Source organism: Lagopus muta, chromosome 1, assembly GCF_023343835.1.
Source record: "Lagopus muta isolate bLagMut1 chromosome 1, bLagMut1 primary, whole genome shotgun sequence".
Classification (NCBI taxonomy): domain Eukaryota; kingdom Metazoa; phylum Chordata; class Aves; order Galliformes; family Phasianidae; genus Lagopus; species Lagopus muta.
In genome coordinates, this window is record NC_064433.1 from 50,764,703 (window position 1) to 50,783,270 (window position 18,568).

The 18,568-nt window shown below is 40.6% G+C and overlaps 2 protein-coding genes across 2 annotated transcripts in view; both read right to left on the minus strand.

The window, feature by feature from the left end:
• CSF2RB (colony stimulating factor 2 receptor subunit beta) overlaps positions 1 to 2,194 on the minus strand; it is a 28,197-nt gene extending 26,003 nt beyond the window's left edge. Inside the window, exon 1 of the mRNA XM_048962355.1 lies at positions 5 to 2,194. The gene's annotated coding sequence lies outside the window, so the exon portion shown is untranslated. The remainder of the gene's footprint in view (positions 1 to 4) is intronic.
• Positions 2,195 to 2,875: 681 nt separating this feature from the next.
• Positions 2,876 to 12,814, minus strand: NCF4 (neutrophil cytosolic factor 4). Its single transcript, XM_048962374.1, has 10 exons — positions 12,581 to 12,814; positions 11,660 to 11,744; positions 10,210 to 10,363; positions 9,821 to 9,891; positions 8,894 to 9,021; positions 7,569 to 7,626; positions 5,848 to 5,946; positions 4,975 to 5,105; positions 4,818 to 4,883; positions 2,876 to 4,041 (listed from the first exon to the last, which is right to left on the minus strand). Exons 1-10 carry the CDS (start codon positions 12,610 to 12,612, stop codon positions 3,813 to 3,815), a joined length of 1,053 nt encoding a protein of 350 aa, XP_048818331.1. The 5' UTR covers positions 12,613 to 12,814; the 3' UTR covers positions 2,876 to 3,812.
• Between the last annotated feature and the right edge of the window lie 5,754 nt (positions 12,815 to 18,568).

The window sequence follows — 18,568 nt, forward strand, 5'->3', positions numbered from 1 at the left end:
TTACTTAGATGGAACTGTTAAATTAGGAAGGAAATATGTCGTTGCTAATCCACGTGTTAGTGATTGTAGCACTGGTAGAAGAGGGTTGTGAACAGTCCCTACTGAGATCTAATTGAATGATGAAGGAACTGGGGCATCTGTCCTGTGTAAGGAAGCTGAGAGGGCTGGAACCGTTCAGCCTCTAGAAAAGGAGGCTTAGTGGGGACCTCATCAATGTGTATAATAACTAAAGACAGGATGCAAAGAGAATGGATCCAGGCTCCTGTCAGTGATATCCAGTGCCAGACACAAACTGGAACACAAGCGGTTCCGTCAGAACATCAGAGGGCACTTCTTTACTGTGCAGGTGATGGAGCACCAGCAAAGGTTGCCCAGAGTGGCTGTGGAGTTTCCTCCTTGGAGATCTTAAAAATCCACCTGGACATGGTTCTGGATTTTGTGCTTCTGGTACTGTGTCATCTATCATCGTACCATGGACTGTGTCCCTGCTTCAGTGGGGCTTTGGACTAGATGATCTCCAGAAGTTCCTTCAACCATTCTGTGGTTCTGTGAAAAAAACTCAGGCTTGCACTCTATGGGTAAACTTCAGGGGGCTGAGATGAGTCCCGAGAAACAGAAGAGGACTCCTAAGTCTGTTTGTTCTGCACTGCCACTAGACCATAGAACTCTGATCAAAACCATATTTTGCAGATTTAGCTACATAACGTATTTACGCACTTCAGTGTGCAGTGGGGAAAAATATATATTCCTTGAATAAGGGAAGCAAGTACAGAGCAAGGAGGTTGTGAGAGAATCTGAGGAAACTGTGTCATTTTGACTACTAAGATGTGTTCATATAAAAGCTGTAGTTACATTACTTTACTGGAAGAGCAGAACTTACTTTGCATTACGGTATAAATGCAGAAAAGTATTCTCCTGCACTGACTTTCAAAGGCCAGTAAGTTTTTATGGTTCTTCCTCTACCCATAGAAAATAAATTTCTTGTTTCCCAGAAGACATTATTCCTTTCTTTTCTTCCTCAGCTCCTCCATCTTCAAACAGACTTGATAAGCCTCTGGTTATACTAGCATCTAGCTGCCCACGAAAACCTTCAGATATTATTAGCCCCGTTGAACTCCTTACACAAATAACTTGTGTTCCTGCATGCCAGAACTTTTACACGCACATTTGCCAATTAGTTTTCAATGTATTCTCTTGAATATCACACGATGCAAGATTATTAACATTATCACTGCATGTCATTTCATCTCCATCCCAAACCCTATTGCTACATTGCCTTAAAAGTGAGAAGTTACAGTTTATAACATTTTGATAAAATAATGTCCATCAAAATCTTACATCACCGGAAAAAAAAATGACAATCTGTGTCTCTCATGAGTATCTTAGAGAATCATGATCACCAGCACAAAGTCTAGTCTGAGGCCTGTAGCTAGTGATGTTCTCCACAGGGAAGAGCCTGCTCTTGTTCAACATCTTTGTCAATGATCTGGATGAAGGGATGCAGTCCACTCTCAGCAAGGTTGCTAATGACACAAAGCTGGAAGGAGTGGCTGACACACCAGAAGGCTGTGCGGCCATTCAATGAGCTCTGGACAGGCTGGAGAGTTGGAAGAAGAGGAACCTGATGAGGAACCTAAAGAGGAATGCAGAGTGCTACACGTAGGGAAGAATAACCTCCTGCAGCAATACAGGTGAGGGGCTGACCTACTGGAGAGGAGCTCTGTAGAGAGGACCTGGATGTGCTGATTGGCAACAGGTTGGCCATGAGCCAGCAGTGTGTCCTTGTGGCCCAGAAGGCCAACAGCATCCTAGTGTGCATTACAGAAACCATGGCCAGCAAGTCAAGGGAAGTTATTGTCCCTCACTCCTCTACCCTGTTGTGGCCACATCGGGAGTGCTGTGTCCAGTTCTGGGCTCCCCAGTTCAAGAAAGACAGGAAACTTCTAGAGAGAGACCAGGGGAGGGCCACCAAGATGATGGGGACCTGGAACACTTCCTTTATGAGGAAAAGCTGAGAGTCCTGCGACTGTTCAGACTGGGGAGCAGAAGATTGAGGGGGCATCTCATTACTGCGTGCAAATATCTAATGAGTGGGAGTAAAATGGGGCCAAGCTCTTCCCAATGCTGTGCAGTGGCAGAACAAGGGGGCAATGGGCACAAACTGCAACATGGAATGTTCCATATGAACACGAGAAAAAAAACTACTTTACTGTGACAGCAGTGACAGAACCCTGGAACAGGCTTCACAGAAAGGTTGTGGAATCTCCTTCTACAGAGATATTAAAAATCTGCCTGGCTTCTTCCCTAAGAAAGCTGCCTACTGTAGGTTTAATGTAGAGAAGATTCTTTAGCAGAGGGTTGGAGTAGACAATACCCAGATGTCCCTTCCAACCCTCACAATTCTGTGATTCTGTGATAGATAATCTAGCACTGAAATTCAATATGTGTGGATTCTTCAGGTGGAGCTTTTGAGCCTGAAAAGCAGATGTGTCCTGCAGCATGTAACAGTGCTTTGGAAAAGGAGTATTTTCTTATACAGGTCTGTACACATCTAGTATATCGCTAGATCTATATACTTAATAAAGAGTCAAGTAAGAAATTATTTACTGATCTTTCAATATAAATTATTTAAATTATTTACAACACAAATATGCACTAATGTAAAGCTACACGTAAGTGGGGGAGGTTCAATGGGGAAGTATAGTATAATGCCACAGAAATTAAGAAATAAATCTAAAGTACAGTACTTTTTCCTGATTATATTTATGCATGGTGGTATCCTTTTAGCACCATGACTGCATGGTATTTTTATAATACAGTATTTTAGGTATTGTAGGATTTGCATAAAGCATACATAACTTCTTATTCTAACAAGCAGCAATAAATTTGTTCAAGAAGAACATTTTAACTGCATGACCATAAATAAATAAAAGACCAGAAGGTTTGGGGCTTTTTTAAATAACAAACTACTGCTTAAGAAAAGCTAAATAGGTAACATTTAAATTCTTTCTCCAAGTTCCCTTCTTAAACAAAATTAATTAACTAATTAATTTAAAAATCATTAATTATTTCACCCCCTCCAAAAATAAAAATTTAAAAATGTAATAGAAACTGATAAAATAAACAAATGCATAAGTTTATTTATGGAAAAGTCTGATGCAGTCATTTATTGTTAGTTCTGTTTTGCTGTGAGGGGTTAGAAAGCAGAAGAAGACCAAGAAGAGATTACTACTTGGACAGGCATCACATCACTTATCCCAGAATGTGGAAGCAAATAGACTGTACAATTATGTGAAGTCAATAAGTAACACTGCAAGTATACTAGATTTGATTTACAGAATTCAAAATATGGGCCAAAGGAAAGAAGAAAGCAAAACCAGGCTGTAATTTCTTTGCTGAAATAAAGTTTTCTTCATGCTTCCAGAACTGCAGTCAGGGACAAAATAAAATAAATAAAATAAAAGCTTATGAAAACATTCTGGGCAAGTAATTGGCTCTAGAAGCAAGGATGGAGATTAGAGCAGATTTTGGGCTCAGGACACTCAACCTTTATTGCAGCGTAACACTGACTTGCTTTGTGAACAAATCCAGTAATTTTACTTCTCTATTCCTCGCTTTCCCTGGTCTTCATAAAGATATCTCTGTTACAGAGAAGTGCTAAACAGCTCAAAAAGCTAAGCACAGATTTTACATTGAAAGATAAGTTGACTCTTTTCAAGCTCTGTTCAAAGCCTTGCTAAAAGAAACTGTCTGCAGAGAAGGATTCCTGAGGGATGATGTAGCTACCTACTGGAACTGCTACCCTACAGCACTCATGTTGCCCTAACTGTTTGTGTATCACCTATTCCTGGACTAGTGCTGTAGACACTGAAGTCATCCTTGTGAGTGATGTGCAACTTCCAAGGGAAGAAATGCTTCTCAGCAGACCTCTTCTTGCTCTGAGACACCATGAGTTCAACGTCCTGATCAGAGAGCAGCCGGATCAGATCGCCATCGAGGTCCCGGTAATTCAAAACAATGTCATGTTGGTCAAACTCCTGCCTGGTAGAAAAGAAATGAATTGATTTCCACAAGTCAAGGAATGCCTGGGAGGTGACGCATGATGAACGATCTACAGGCAATCTAATTAATTTTTCTAAAAGTCACATTAAGCCTTGGGTGTTTTGGCATTCTTAATACAGCTAGTACTAAAAATTCTACAGACACATTCATGCTGGGTTATATTTAAGCTAAGAAGCCTGACAGAACCATCTCCAGTAAGTCCATGTGCACAGCATGATTACTGTGTGAGCTGGAAAAAATTCCCATACATGAGTTGACTGTGGTTACTCACCACTTTTGCCTGCTTGCGGTTCCCTTTTATGAGAGAAGGGCAGGTTAAGGAATGGAAGAATATTTACTCATATCACAATATTACTGATATTCAATATTCTAATGTTTTGATGTTCAGTGCTACTTCAAACTATTTCAACACTGGTTTTACAAATTATAAGGTAATGTTCTGCATCCTGAAGAAGTATATTAGACAACAGACCCTTGGTTGGGAGCATGGTTCTGGTCTTACAGCAAGAAATAGAAAATGCTGACCAGAACATGTGTGGCATTTATGTGTGGCATGCAACACTTGCTGACAATCCCAAAGCAAACTGCTGTCTGCACAGATGGGCCTCAGCCAAATCACATTACACACTCTTAAGAACACTTGAAAAGAGTTTCACATCCAAAACATGGTGATGGCCAAGTTAAATGTAGAAAATTTAGGACTGGAAGGGACTTGACAAATGATATTAAATAGGCATCTAGCTGCTTCCACTTACTTTATCAGTTCCATAAGATCTTTGAATAATGGAATGCTGCTCAGATTCTCTTCCACTGATATATCCCTGTAACACAGATAAATCTAATAATTGCATATCATGAAAGAGAATATTGGCATCTCTTCAGCAGAAACTGGGAAGACTATTTTATTGTTACCTGATAGTGCTTACTGTCTCATCATAGTAATAACAGCGTATTTTATTAACTGCTTCTTCCTGCTGCGGTAAATCTTTTATGATCTTCACAAAAGCAGATGGGAAAATCCCAGTGGCATCCTTAACTGTTCCCTGGAATTACAGGAAGGGTTAGCATGAAGAAAAACTTGCAATTTTGGCTACATGTGATAAGTTCTGAAATTTAATTAATTTCCATGGAAACAACAGTAAGAATTGTTCTTCTATAAGCAAGAAAAGACAGACTATGGGAGTGACCTGATGCTATCTCTACACAAGGATTACACAATTGCATAGTCCAAAACAAGGCAGATGAGTGAAACTGAGTGCAAAAAAAAAATGAACATCAGATGGTTACTAGGGAATGCTGTGGTGTTCGAGCAAGCAGAGATGCCATATCAACAAAGACGCAGTATGTTCTCCTCATCCTTTTTTCAGAACACTGCTGCATTGCCCAAGTTCTCTGTAATTAAGCTGACGTGTGTTGTGGTATGAAGCATGAAGTATATAGCAACTCACCCCGAGGCAAGAAACCAATTAATCGCTGAAATGGAGTTTCCATCTCCTTTCTGCGGCCTTTTTGTGCTCTAATCACTTCCAAAGAATTAAAGGACATTCCAGCAGAAGAAAATGCAAATGAAAGCTGAAGTGTAGAGGGCAGGAAATTTGCAAGCTAAAAACCATTACAGGAGAAAACAATTTCAAATTTGGAGTCAAGGATTTCTTCCTGGCTGTGACACACAATTATGATACAGTTTCCCCTTGAAAGAAGGAGAAAGATCACAAGGACTAGGAAAGCCCCTTTCTACTCATGTAAAGGTATGCCAATAATTCAGTACCACTGCCACAGCCTTACCTCCAACCAGTCTTTGTTTACTCTGCTAAGTAGGTAGATCAAGTCTCCTTTCTTGAAACTGAGTTCCAGTTTACTGGTTCCAGAGAAATCAAATAGTGCCTATGGAAAGCAATAACACTGAAATTATTAATTCACAGTTATACATCTGATTATTATTAATTTTTTTTAATCTGCTCCTGAAGTGCACAGACGGAAGGTAAGCAGCAGAATAGCATGCACTTTGTCAGCGCAGATCTATTTCTGAACTAAGGTCACATAAATGACTGCAGTGTGCAGTTCTCACAATTCCTTCTCCTGCTCTGCACACACAGAAATGCTTTGTGGGAGTAGTGAGAGCATCGGGATAAGTGTGGCTCTGAAAGGACTACATGCTACGATTCTAGAAGTGTCAGGACATGGAGCACCAGAGAATTGAAGACACTGAAAACACATTAAAGCAAGTAAGTCAGCAGAGTTGAAAACGATTGACAGCTTGAAATCTTGACAACTTGAAATCCTGAGAATCAAACCAAAAATGTATTATTTCTGTAGTTTTACAGCTTTGTGATTTGCTGCAAAATGTCACAAAGAGCCTTAGGGAGTTTTGGAATTGTGTCCTAATTTAAAGGTAACTAAATGTTCTTTCTACACCTAGCTTTCAGGCCTGTGTGCTGAACTGAGAGATTTGGGAAAGTCCACGAAACTAATGTGTGGTTAAAGTGGAACTTAGATGCCCCCTTGAGGAAAAAAAAAAAAAAAAAAAAAAAAAAAAAGAGGCAAACATATTCCACCATCTTAACAAGCTGTTCTTGAATAATTAAAATTGCTGAGTTATCAAAAACACGCGTCTACCCATTGTCCTTTGAGAACACAGCAGTCATTTAAATGCTCTTAGAAGAGCAAAAATGAAAAGATGCTCCCTATTATTCGGTGTTGTGATGGTTCTTTTGGTCTTATTAATGCCAAATTTCAGAGCCTCTAAAGGCTGTCTTTTACGGTTCTCCTAATAAAAAGAGACAATAACTATCATGCTAGCAGTTCATATGTCTATTTAATAGCTCTTTCAAAAGCTTTTCTTTGATCTATCGAAAAGTTTTGGTAGGTAGATTAAATATTAATAAAAGAATACACAAAACCCAAGAGATATGGGCAGATCTGACAGCTGTTATCATCAGCATAGAAACAAAACAACCTCAAAGCAATTGCATGTTTTTTATTAACATTACGTGAAAAAGTCACGTGTTCCGGAAAGCAAGTCCACAAGCACCACTTGCAAGGTAGTTCTATGTGTCTAATACCAAGACGATTTACAGCAAAAGAGAAGAGTATAGGCACTTTCAGTAGAACTCTAATGTTACATAAATTGCCAGGATGCCTCACTTGCAAAGCTTTCAAACATATGCTGAATTCAATGAGACCGAAGCTTCAGTTTGCTTTAAATGTAATTTATGGGTGTAACTATGTAAATGTGGACCATTTGGCAGTACATGTCTCTCAGTTTTGAATCTCCTGTTATTCTGACTTCACAACAGCCCTCCTTATTATTTATGTAACGAGGAACGAGCCCTTCTTTCCATTCTGTGTTTCATTCCTTATTGTTAAAAGCAATTGCCTTCCTGTGTCGATTTCACTTTCCCTCTCTTCCCAAAGCTCTAATTGGAAGCGGCATCTTGATCAAAGAGATACCAGAGCAAAACAGAGTTAATCTCTGTCCTCAATGACAGATTGTGTGAATTACTCACCTCAGCCCGAGGAGTTGTTACACGGTCCAAAACAGGCAGTTGGGATGAAATGCTTTTACTGGAAAGAGAAAACAGGGAGGTAAATTTGTCTTTTTAGTCATCAGAAACACTACGTGATCAGTACAGTGTCCACATTATCATTATTTATAATGCAGACAAGCCACAGATCACTGGAGAAAGCGCATGACTGCGTGCAGCACGGAAGTAAATAAATATGGATGCAACAACATTGCCCTAGTTCTCCTGGTTTCAGTGCAGAGCAGCAGCAATCTGATGATGTCTGCTGCTGAGAACAGATGGAATTTTCAATACAGTCAGTATGCTGGACCTGTCTTTTACAGCACTGCTCAGCCCCTCCACTCTACCTTCTGGGCATTTCTGTTTCTAGCATTTATGGCACTCAGTTCAAACTGCTGTCATACATACACTCAGGAATGCATACACACTCACAAGTTTTGCACCTTTTGGGGAAAGTGAAAAGGAAGCAAGTCCATCTTTTCTGTGTTGAAAAGCAAATTAATTTCTGTGGAGGGTAATGAGGTACAACATCTACTTAGCAAAGGGTGCTGACGCTGGCATGTAAGACAGACCTGTATTCAGACAAAGGACAAGAACAGGCTGAATATTCAGTTTCATTTATTGTCTGAACCAGATCTTATTTGGTTTGGTGTCAAAACTCACATTGACTTTAGTGATGCAAGCCTGCATCCTTATGCTTGGCCTGAACATTATAATAGATAGAATCATAGAATCATAGAATGTCTTGGGTTGGAAGGAACCTCAAGGATCACGAATCTCCAACCCCCTGCCACATGCAGGGCCACCAACCTCCCCATGTAATACTAGACCAGGCTGCCCAGGGCCCCATCCAACCTGGCCTTGAACACCTCCAGGGACGGGGCATCCACAGCCTCTGTGGGCAGCCTGTTCCAGCACCTCACCACTCTGTCTGTAAAGAACTTCACCCTAAACATCCAACCTAAATCTTCCTTCCTTCAACTTAAAACCACAAGATATTACCTCTAAAGAATTATCAATGGTTAGGGAGCTTTTTTTTTTTTTTTTTTTTTTTTTTTTTTGAGAAAGCAAACTATAACATCAATTTTTAATTTCCCTTTTAATGAAATACCACCCGCGCTTTAAAAACTTTACATTTTTGAAAGCAAGACATGCCATTCTTTCGCTCTCCCACAGAAATCCTTATATTAGGACTTCATGGATTGCCTTTGTTCTGGGAAACACAGTGATGATCATCAGTTCTCTTTCCTCACAAAACTGGACAGCATCTCCTACATCAAACTGAAAAAAACATGTCAATCGCTTACACTCGACGCGTCCGTGGGCGAAGTCGTCTCAGCCTTCTGGGCACCTGTTCACTATCAAAATTGGAGTGGTAGAAGAACAGACGCACCTCTTCATCCATCAACACCCAAACAGGTAGGCAGAGTAGGTTCTGTGCCAAGAGCAAGTAGGAAGTGGAGTAATAACAGTGGGAAAGATCAATTCTCTATTTATTTGCATGTACCAAATATGCTTCTCTGATCTACAAGATCACTGTTGCTGCCAGAAAAATCTTCCTCCTCTCCCTTTTCCCTCAGCAGGACTAGGCTGAACAGCTGACAGTTTCTCCTGTTTACTCTTAGAGTTGGCCAACATATTGCTTCACTCTTTGTGTGCCTGATTTACTGCAGGAGTAAATTGTTTCCTTCGTGTTTCCTTTCAGAACATGAATGACTGTGGAAAGAGGGCAATCTTAAGTACTGGCAGACTTGACCTATGCTTCAGACCATTACTGATTTAAAGTCAGAGTTCCCGTTAACCTGCAGTCAATAATTTCTCACCTTGAAGTTGCTGGCTTTATCCTGACTGTGAAGCAGGTATATTCCAAAGCTCACTCTGCTTTACTAATCCCTTAGGTGAACTTAACCCCGTATTCATGCAACATCCTAAGATTCACCTAAGATTCACCAAACACATCCTGTTTGTTTGTTTTGTAAATATATCTATCTAGACATGAAGGCAGGTTTTCACTTCCTTTGTGGAGTGCGTATTCCAATGGATCCCTACAGTCTGAACAATCTGGTGACTAGGATTGCAGATTGTCCCGTGGTGTGGACACTGTGTCTTCTGAAAAAAGGTGCAGAGAGCAGCAGATATGAAGGACTATAACAGTAACATCTCTTTCTGTTGATTTCAAGGGGTAAAGTATCTGCAGTGTTCAGTGCAATCTCTATCTTATAACAAAGTTTTACCTTCATGTAGATATTTAGGATAGGAATCCTGTTCTCAGCAATTTCCCGTTTGAGCCCAACATAAACTTTCCCTAGGAAACATAAAACCAGTGGCACTTATTGAAGGGGAAAAAAAAAAAAAAGGAAGCTGTCAGAGAAATAATGCAATTAAGAGAAAGCAGGAACTCCAAGAAAATAGATATTTTCTAAAGGATTTTAGGTTTCCATATGAATTTTACCACATGCGGAGGGACTATCAATGGCCTTGACTTCTCTAATTTCCACAGCTGGGAACTAATTCTTTGTCCCAGATAGTTATCTTGTGTACTTCCATACAACGCCCTCCTCACAAGGACAGACTAAGAAAGGACAAAGCTACTAATCGTGCAGATTTGCTACTCACAGCTTACCTGGCAATACGGGGAGCGTGCAGCTAAAAGGGCTATTCTTGTTCTCCCCCCCATATCTCTCCTCTAGTTTGGTGTGTAAGGCATAGAACTCACGATAGCGTCGGAAAATCAGGTATCTGCCACCACTTTTAATCTTTACTTCAATGACAAACATCTGAAACAGAGAGAGGACTCAGGTTGACATTCAGACTTAAAAATAGTTTAAAAATTAGAGTGAGGCATACAATAGGCAGTGTTACAGTGGTGGGAATATTGCCTTAGAGGCAGAGTGGAAGGCAAGGTTCCAGTTAAGCATCTGCACGCTTAAGTACTAGAAATTAACAGCTTAATACCACATAGCGTGGTATAAGTATGGGTTCAACTTTCCTATACATCATATTCCGTGGCTGCTTTCTATCACATGAAAACCAGAAACAAATAGATGACACTTTGTGCTTACACACCTTCCCTCAGAGAGGAGCAAAGCGTATTAAGGAGGTAAATATAAATACTGTCATTTGAAATAGAATGAAGACACCAAGGAATCAAAGCCAACACTTTCAATAGTAGGATGTACATCTCTATCTCTAGACAGAAATGTAAATGAACTGGTTTTCAAAGTAGAAGGCATTCATTTTTCTCTTTGACTTTGAAGTACACATTTTCAGAAATTCTGGTCAATGTAATCTGAACACAAGTAAGGATAGAATGAAAAACAAAAGCAAACAAACAAATAAAAAAAACATCTTAGACTATTTACTTTTAATGACTTCCCTCAAACTCCTATGGTATTATCTGTTGCCAAACTTGTTTGCTGTAAGAGTCCTTGATTTCCATGCACTGACCTCTGAGTCACATTGCAGTTGGATCCATCAGGAAACATAGAGATTGAGCAGCAAAATATCACAACATTCTAAAGTAAAAGCTGCTTACTTCTGTGGGAAGATTTTATGAGCAATGTCTCCAGGAAAAAAAGCACAGTCTGCAGAGGTCATACTGAGCTGGTCTTATTCAAAACCCCTCTTCAGAAAATCTCCACCCTTTTCGTACTATTCCTTTTCTGTGCACACTTTCGTGACTCACTGTCAGACCTAAATATGATATAGAAGACCATGTAGATGGCAGAATCCTAACTTGCCAGAACCATGGGAAGATGGAGCTAATACCCTCCCCTTCTACACTGTCTGAATTCCTTTCCTCCCTATATTCACCAAGGTTACAACATTCTAACAGGAAATAAATCAGAAATTAGGTGAGAATTTAGAAACTAAGAAGTATTAGAGGACACCTTTGTCAGGTTTCATCCAGCAAAATAAATTGTACTAAATGTGTGATAGACTAGTCTCCCCTTCAGAAAACACAAGCACTGAGATGTTTTCAGAGTGGAACTATTCATGCCAAAAAGCAGCTACACCAGATTCACCAAACCAGTCAGAGATGAGAACATATAGAGATAAATCTCCTTGCTTACATAATAATTAGTAAAGCCTTTCTTCTCCTCAATATCTGCAATGTTAGCTGAAACAGGTACATCATCTGGAAGCTGGTCAAAATCACTGTGAAGCAAGAAGAAAAGATTTTAGTCACTCGGGAAGGAGGGAGAGGATTGGGGATCCCTGAAGGAACACCTAAAGAGCAGCTGTGTGACCAGACTACATTTATTGTCTACATTGTTTATTGTCTACATTGTCCACACAAGAAAACAAATGAACTGTCAGGTGCTTTCTCCTATGGGACCTTGTCACTGGCGCAAAATCTTCAATGAACAGAAGACATTTGCCTTTGCTTCCATCTTGTACCACTTGTTCGAGTGATATTTATATTAACACTTAAATAAAAAGGATCAAGAGCGAGATAGAAAGAAAAAACAAACTGTAAAAAAGATCCACTAGGGAATGTCAAGTTAAAGTAATCTTACGTCTTCTGGTCTTATGTTTCCGCAACACACAGCTCTTCTGGAGGGCTGAAGTAATGATGCAAAGTCTTGCAATACCTTGCTGTACAAGGAGAATGGCATGAATCAACACCACCCACAATACCGTAAATACCACCATGTACTGTCAAGAGGGATGTGGCCATGGAGATCAAGAGATAGAACTAGTCATATTACAAACACTCATGTCACAAATCCCAGTGAAAGCAAAACTGTTTGTGGCTATAAAGAGGATAGTGACTCACTGTTGTCCCAGGTCGTGAACATTTCCTAGGAAAGGAGAAAGAAAGTCCACTCCAACTTTTTACATAGCGTGCTCCGCACTAAGAAACCTAATAGCCAGGCAGCTATGGTAACAAGAAGCCTGTGAGACTCATCAAAGAAGCTTGCTGCCAAATTAAACACGCAGATCGTAGAGGTTACATGGAGGCTTGTAGGAAGGAAGGACAGACATGTTACCTCTTTTCTCGCAGCTGTCGGGGAAGAGACATGCTTTTCAGCTTCACAAATCCAGATGGCTAAGCTCTGTTCCTCTGCTTCTTAGGTAGATCTTGAATGAATATGAGGAGCCTGCTCACAGTGTTTGTCCCTGTGTGAATCAAGACTCCTTTGCAAGGCCTCAGAGATCTTTTTTTCTAGTGTTTCAGTGTCAGTGTCTTCTGTACTTCCCCACCCCCACTGAATTGAGGAAGTACTGCAGTAAAACCAGTCAGAAAGAAAGATTCTTTTGTGAGTTCCGTTACGTATTGAAACTGCCACTGTTGAGAAACCAAAAGCCCAGCAAAACGCAAAAACTCTGAGACATTGTTCACTCTTTATTGTTCACCACTTGTCTCTGGAAGCCGGTATGAGTAGGCCAGCATAGCCCCAGCTATAACATCACTGCACTAACAAGGCATATATGCTAGAATTAATACCTCTGATCCCTTCTTGAGCCCCTGTGATTCCCAAGGATCCTCTTTCCCTTGGACCATGAGCCAGGAGGTGGAGCCGAAGAATAAATTTTTGAGGGGGAACAGAAAGGATGGTCAGGAAATTCAACCTTGTCAAAGACACAGGTGCCAGGAAATCAGGCACAGGAGGTAGAAAGTGAGTTCTGAAGGAGTGATCAACACAAGGAAGACATAAGCCCTGCAAAGACCAGAGATTTTTCAGCTTCATATGTCCCAAACAATCCACATTTGCCATCCGCAAAGACAAGGTCACAGATCACCTAAGGAGAATCCTAACCATTCTGCCTCATACACAGAGGGCAGTATTTGTGTAATGTGAGTTTAAAATCTTCCAAGAAGCAAATAAAAGGAATGAAGTGACAGAGAAACCATCATTTCCTAATGCAAGGAATAAGTTGTGACAAATCTTATCCACCCTAGCCAAAAAGTTCTCATTTGTAATACATTTGCCTCCACACTTCAGCCTCTAGCTCTCTTCCATGTTCAGTGCATGCCTTGTTTCTTCTTATCCTTCTGCCATCAAGCACCAAAAAATTCTCATCTCAATGGAGCAAAAGTCAACCAGCATCCCTCACTGTACAAATTTATTGACAACTGTAATCATCAGACTTCAGAGTAAGCTCCATTTTACTGCATTTTAATGAAATAAATTCTTCACCCATCTCTTTCTTGTGAACTTTTAATATGTTGATGTTGGATATAAGTATCTCCCAGATCTCCACGCTCTGCTATGTATTTCATTTTCTTGATTAGGCCTGCTAAATGTGCAGTTCTTATGTAACCTGAGGGCAGACTAATTATTCTTTTTCCTTTGCCCTGAATGAGAATGACCATAATGAAATTTTCTAACTACAATCTTCTTGCTATCTCCTGACCTTCAGGAGGAAATAGAAGAAGATCACCTTGACCAGAACTTTTAATTACAAGATCAGTGTATATAAACTCATGAAAATTAAGAGGGACTCTCCTTATATGCAAAAAGATTGCAGAAGGCATGAGAACTAGGCAGACTTCAACAGAAGAGAAAGGCTGGAAGGATGCTAGGATTTGATGTATTCCAAAATTTTGATGTGAAAGAATTCTGATGACAGTGCTACATACACTACTAGAGCATCAGCAGCTAATGTATCATTTTGGTTGTGTACAACAGTAAGCTCTAGAAAAATAACTTCTATCTGTTCTACACCTTCCTATAAAAGTACTGCATAACCACATTCAATCATCAGCCATAGAAAGAATGTATTAAGTGACAGAACAAAGGGAACAAGAATAATACGATTAAAAGATATCTGGTCCCATCACATATTAATCCATAAAGGAAAGAATATTGCAACAATCAGTGCAAGAAATCTGAACAGCAAAAAGAAACACAAAAAGAAGAGTTGTTTTGCACAACATTTTCATTCAATCTATTGTTTTAGAAAAATATATAGAATATTTGTTTCTGTAGCACCAGAACATTAGTAGCTGAGTGGTTGCTTGAGGCTGAGCTGTAACTGACAAACTAATTTGGGAAAAAGTGATTTGGGGCTATACTCATATTACATACTTGTATGGATTTTGCTCTTATAGTCACCATCTGCTTTTCAGAAGGCCTTGATGCACATTTACATTATTTAAGATACAGTTATATTCAAACTTATCATTATTATAATAGCACACTGATTATAGAATCAGAGAATCATTAAAGGACCTCTAAACTATTTGGAAAAGACCAGTAGGATCCAACTGCCAGCCCACTCCCACCATGCCCACTGACCATATCCCTCAGTGCCACATCCACACAGATCTGGAACATCACACGGTGACTGCACCACCTCCCTGGGCAGCCTGTGCCAATAACAGAATTGTGGATGTGCAAAACTTTTTATAAAAGTTACATAAAATCAGCTTGTTATGTTTGCCTTCTTGTGACTGTCAGTGTTCTTTTGCAGGTAGTGATACTAAATCCTTAGGAGGAAGTTGCTCTACTGGTCAGCAGCAATGTTCTCTTTCTTGGATACATGCTTTGAAGACAGGTGAAAAAGAAACAGATTGGATTGTTTTTATATTTTTCATCAGGTAATGGCTCAATCCATGTTGGCTGAGAGCACTTTGAATTGGGAGGAAGAAAGTAGAGGAAAACAGATATGCAGAGATTAGGAAATACGCTTTGATTTAAAGCTGGTTACAGTTTCCATGACTGCCTATTTAGGGTGAAAAGTAGAAAGTTGCAGAAAAAGACTATGATCATGCCCTGCTGACATAACAAAGCTATCCAAAGCTATCAAAACAATCCATCTCAAAGCAAAGAAATGTAAAGGTGAACATTTACCACTCTTTGTGACGGTGAGTTTGATCATGCAGTTTATACTAGAAATTACTACTCAAGACAAATATGTACCACAGAGACAAATACCATCTTTTAAAATGAAACTGCTTTTGGGATATCAAATCAGATCTCATAATTAAATCTCACACTTTGCACCTTAACCGCTTGAGCAAAAGCAACACATGAGGGAATGGTGATTGAAGAATAAAAAGCACCCTCCAAAAGTGTGGGTTTTCTTTAGTCTCTATCAGCTATTTTGTATATATGCACTCAATTGCATATCACTCAGAATCACTCTGGATTCTGTTAGTTCTTGGTGCTGTAGCCATCTCACTGTGGAAAACAATTCAGCCTTTGCCGTGGATCTTTAAATAGAGGTAAGATACAGCAGATTGCTTAAGAAAGCAAGAATTCAAGGAAATCTTACCACCAGAGTAGTAACTTCTCGATGAGCAATGGGTGGGTTTTTTGTTCTTGCAGAGCTCAGACACGTACTCATGCCCAAGATTAGGCTAAATGAAAATAAACGGAAGCTTGGAAACAGGAACAAAGCATTTATTTAACCAACTAGCATGTAACTTCCAGGATAAAGAGGCAAAAGGAGAAGAAAGAGAGAAGAAATATGCAGACTTTGTCACTGCTACTGTGTAGGACAGATAAGAGCTGGAGGTGGACTGATAGTCCAGTTAACTACCAGTGTCAAAACTGGTAAATGGTCATTGCAGGCACAGAAGTAGAATGTCTCTACGAGGTAACCATATGCCTACAGCCATTCCTCCAGAAGCTTAATAGCTTCAAATGCACAGCAGCAGTGACCTTCTGTGGCAGGAGATTCTCTGTGTTTTAGATTCCTAAGTGTCTCTAAAGAGTCAGAAATTTGTCAGTCATAGTTATTGCTATTCAAGGAAAAGAAGATTCTACTTCATCTGTTTCATTAGTTCAAAAGATCTACTCAATTTCTTTTTCACTGCACATCCCCAAATCTCAAAACTAGGGCTAGGATTTGCGGTGCTGCATTCAAACCATCCTACACCACTCCTAATTGTTAAACTTCCCCATCTATTTGATGAAATCCTGTGACTAAATTCCTTTAACTTAGTTTAGAAACTTCAGATGAATGCTTTTTTTAGTTAAGTGGAAGTTCTCTGAGTAGACAATGAAGAGAGACACACACACACCTCTGGCCAATAAATCACACCTCAAGTGGGCCAACTCCATCCCTAAAGGTTTTATATAGCTCCTTGAAATATATATGAACTATAAAATAACCATATTCCCGTTTTGGTCACCTCAGGTTCCTAAGGTTAGGGATATAAATCTGTGCTTCAGTGTGGACCTAGTTATTACTGGTATAAAGGTAACTTCCCATGTGGGACTCAGCTATATTTGGATATGCACTTTTACACTGGTATAATTGTCGTTACCCTAGGGGAGTTGTACTACTTAAGCTACAATGATATAGTCAAAAAAGCATAATTTTCTGACGCAGGCATATCCAGTCTGCTTATTACAGAGAGATTGTGGTTCATAAATTGGGACAGTATTCCCCAATAAAACTGGTGAGCAAAGATTAGGATAGGGAAGCGAGTGGCAAATGTAGAAGTTACAAGCATCAAGATGCTATAAATTTCAAAGTTTTGCTCTGCCAATATTCCTCATGGTGTACGCTTAGAGCTTGCCTCAAATAATGGCCATTAATTCAGCCTTTATGCCTTGAGCTTGTGGAATGCTTGGATGGGTACACTCTTGGCTGGGTAAGGAGCTGGCTGGAGGGCCGGGCACAGAGAGTGGTGGTGAATGGAGTCAAATCCAGCTGGCGACCGGTCGTGAGTGGTGTTCCGCAGGGGTCGGTGCTGGGGCCTGTCCTCTTCAATATCTTTATTGATGACCTCGATGAGGGCATCGAGTGCACCCTCAGTAAATTCGCAGATGACACCAAATTGGCTGGAAGTGTGGATCTGCCTGGGGGTAGCGAGGCCCTACAGAGGGATCTGGACAGGCTGGAGAGCTGGGCTGGAGCCAATAGAATGAGTTTCAACAAGGCCAAATGCCGGGTCCTGCACTTCGGCCACAACAACCCCAGGCGACGCTACAGGCTTGGGGCGGTGTGGCTGGAGGACTGCGTAGAGGAAATGGACCTGGGGGTATTGATTGATGCTCGGCTGAACATGAGCCGACAGTGTGCCCAGGTGGCCAAGAAGGCCAATGGCATCCTGGCTTGCATCAGAAACAGTGTTGCAAGCAGGAGCAGAGAGGTGATTGTTCCCCTATATTCAGCACTCGTCAGGCCGCACCTCGAGTACTGTGTCCAGTTTTGGGCCCCTCACTGCAAGAAAGATATTGAGGCCCTGGAACATGTTCAAAGAAGGGCAACAAAGCTGGTGAGGGGTCTGGAACACAGGCCATATGAGGAGAGGCTGAAGGAGCTGGGAATGTTCAGCCTGGAGAAGAGGAGGCTCAGGGGAGACCTCATTGCTCTCTATAACTTCCTGAAGGGAGGTTGTAGTGAGCTGGGGGTCGGCCTCTTCTCTCGTGTCATTAGTGATAGGACCAGGGGGAATGGTTTCAAGCTACGCCAGGGGAAATTCAGGCTGGACATGAGGAAGTATTATTTTTCAGAAAGGGTGGTCAGGCACTGGAATGGACTGCCCAGGGAGGTGGTGGAGTCACCGAGCCTGGGGGTGTTCAAGGAAAGACTGGATGTTGTGTTGAGGGACATGGTTTAGTAGGAGCTATTGGGAATAGGTGGACGGTTGGACTGGGTGATCTTTTAGGTCTTTTCCAACCTTGGTGATTCTATGATTCTACGATTCTATGAATGAGCCCAGAAGTAGCTGTAAAAGTAAGCAATCTCATCCCAAGTCAGCTGCCAGAATGTCCATTTCAGGTGTGAAAGCTGGAGGTTTTGTATTCCACGTCTCAACAGGCAGAACACTGCCTCGTTACATAAAAAATGGGTCTAAATGAGAGAGCTCATAATTAAATACTTTCTGTTCGGCCTCTGATTTACTATGTTATTCCTTATCCCTTAACATTGTCACCTGTAAAATAGGGTTGACAGCAATATTTTTTTTTCATGAGAAGATAGTAAGGTGGGGAAAAACTCAACTGAGTGATCATTTTCTGGGAAAGCTAGGTGAAAAGTGGTAAACCACAACTATCATCCTTAGCAGCCCACCTGCT

What these genes read in the sequence shown, in the direction of transcription:
- NCF4 (XM_048962374.1), bottom strand. Translation starts at nt 12,612, where the DNA reads ATGTCTCTTCCCCGACAGCTGCGAGAAAAGAG. An exon ending in CACGCTCCCCGTATTGCCAG is followed by an intron (nt 9,892 to 10,209) that starts GTAAGCTGTGAG and finishes TATGTTTCCTAG; the next exon opens with GGAAAGTTTATGTTGGGCTC. An exon ending in TAACAACTCCTCGGGCTGAG is followed by an intron (nt 5,947 to 7,568) that starts GTGAGTAATTCA and finishes TGCTTTCCATAG; the next exon opens with GCACTATTTGATTTCTCTGG.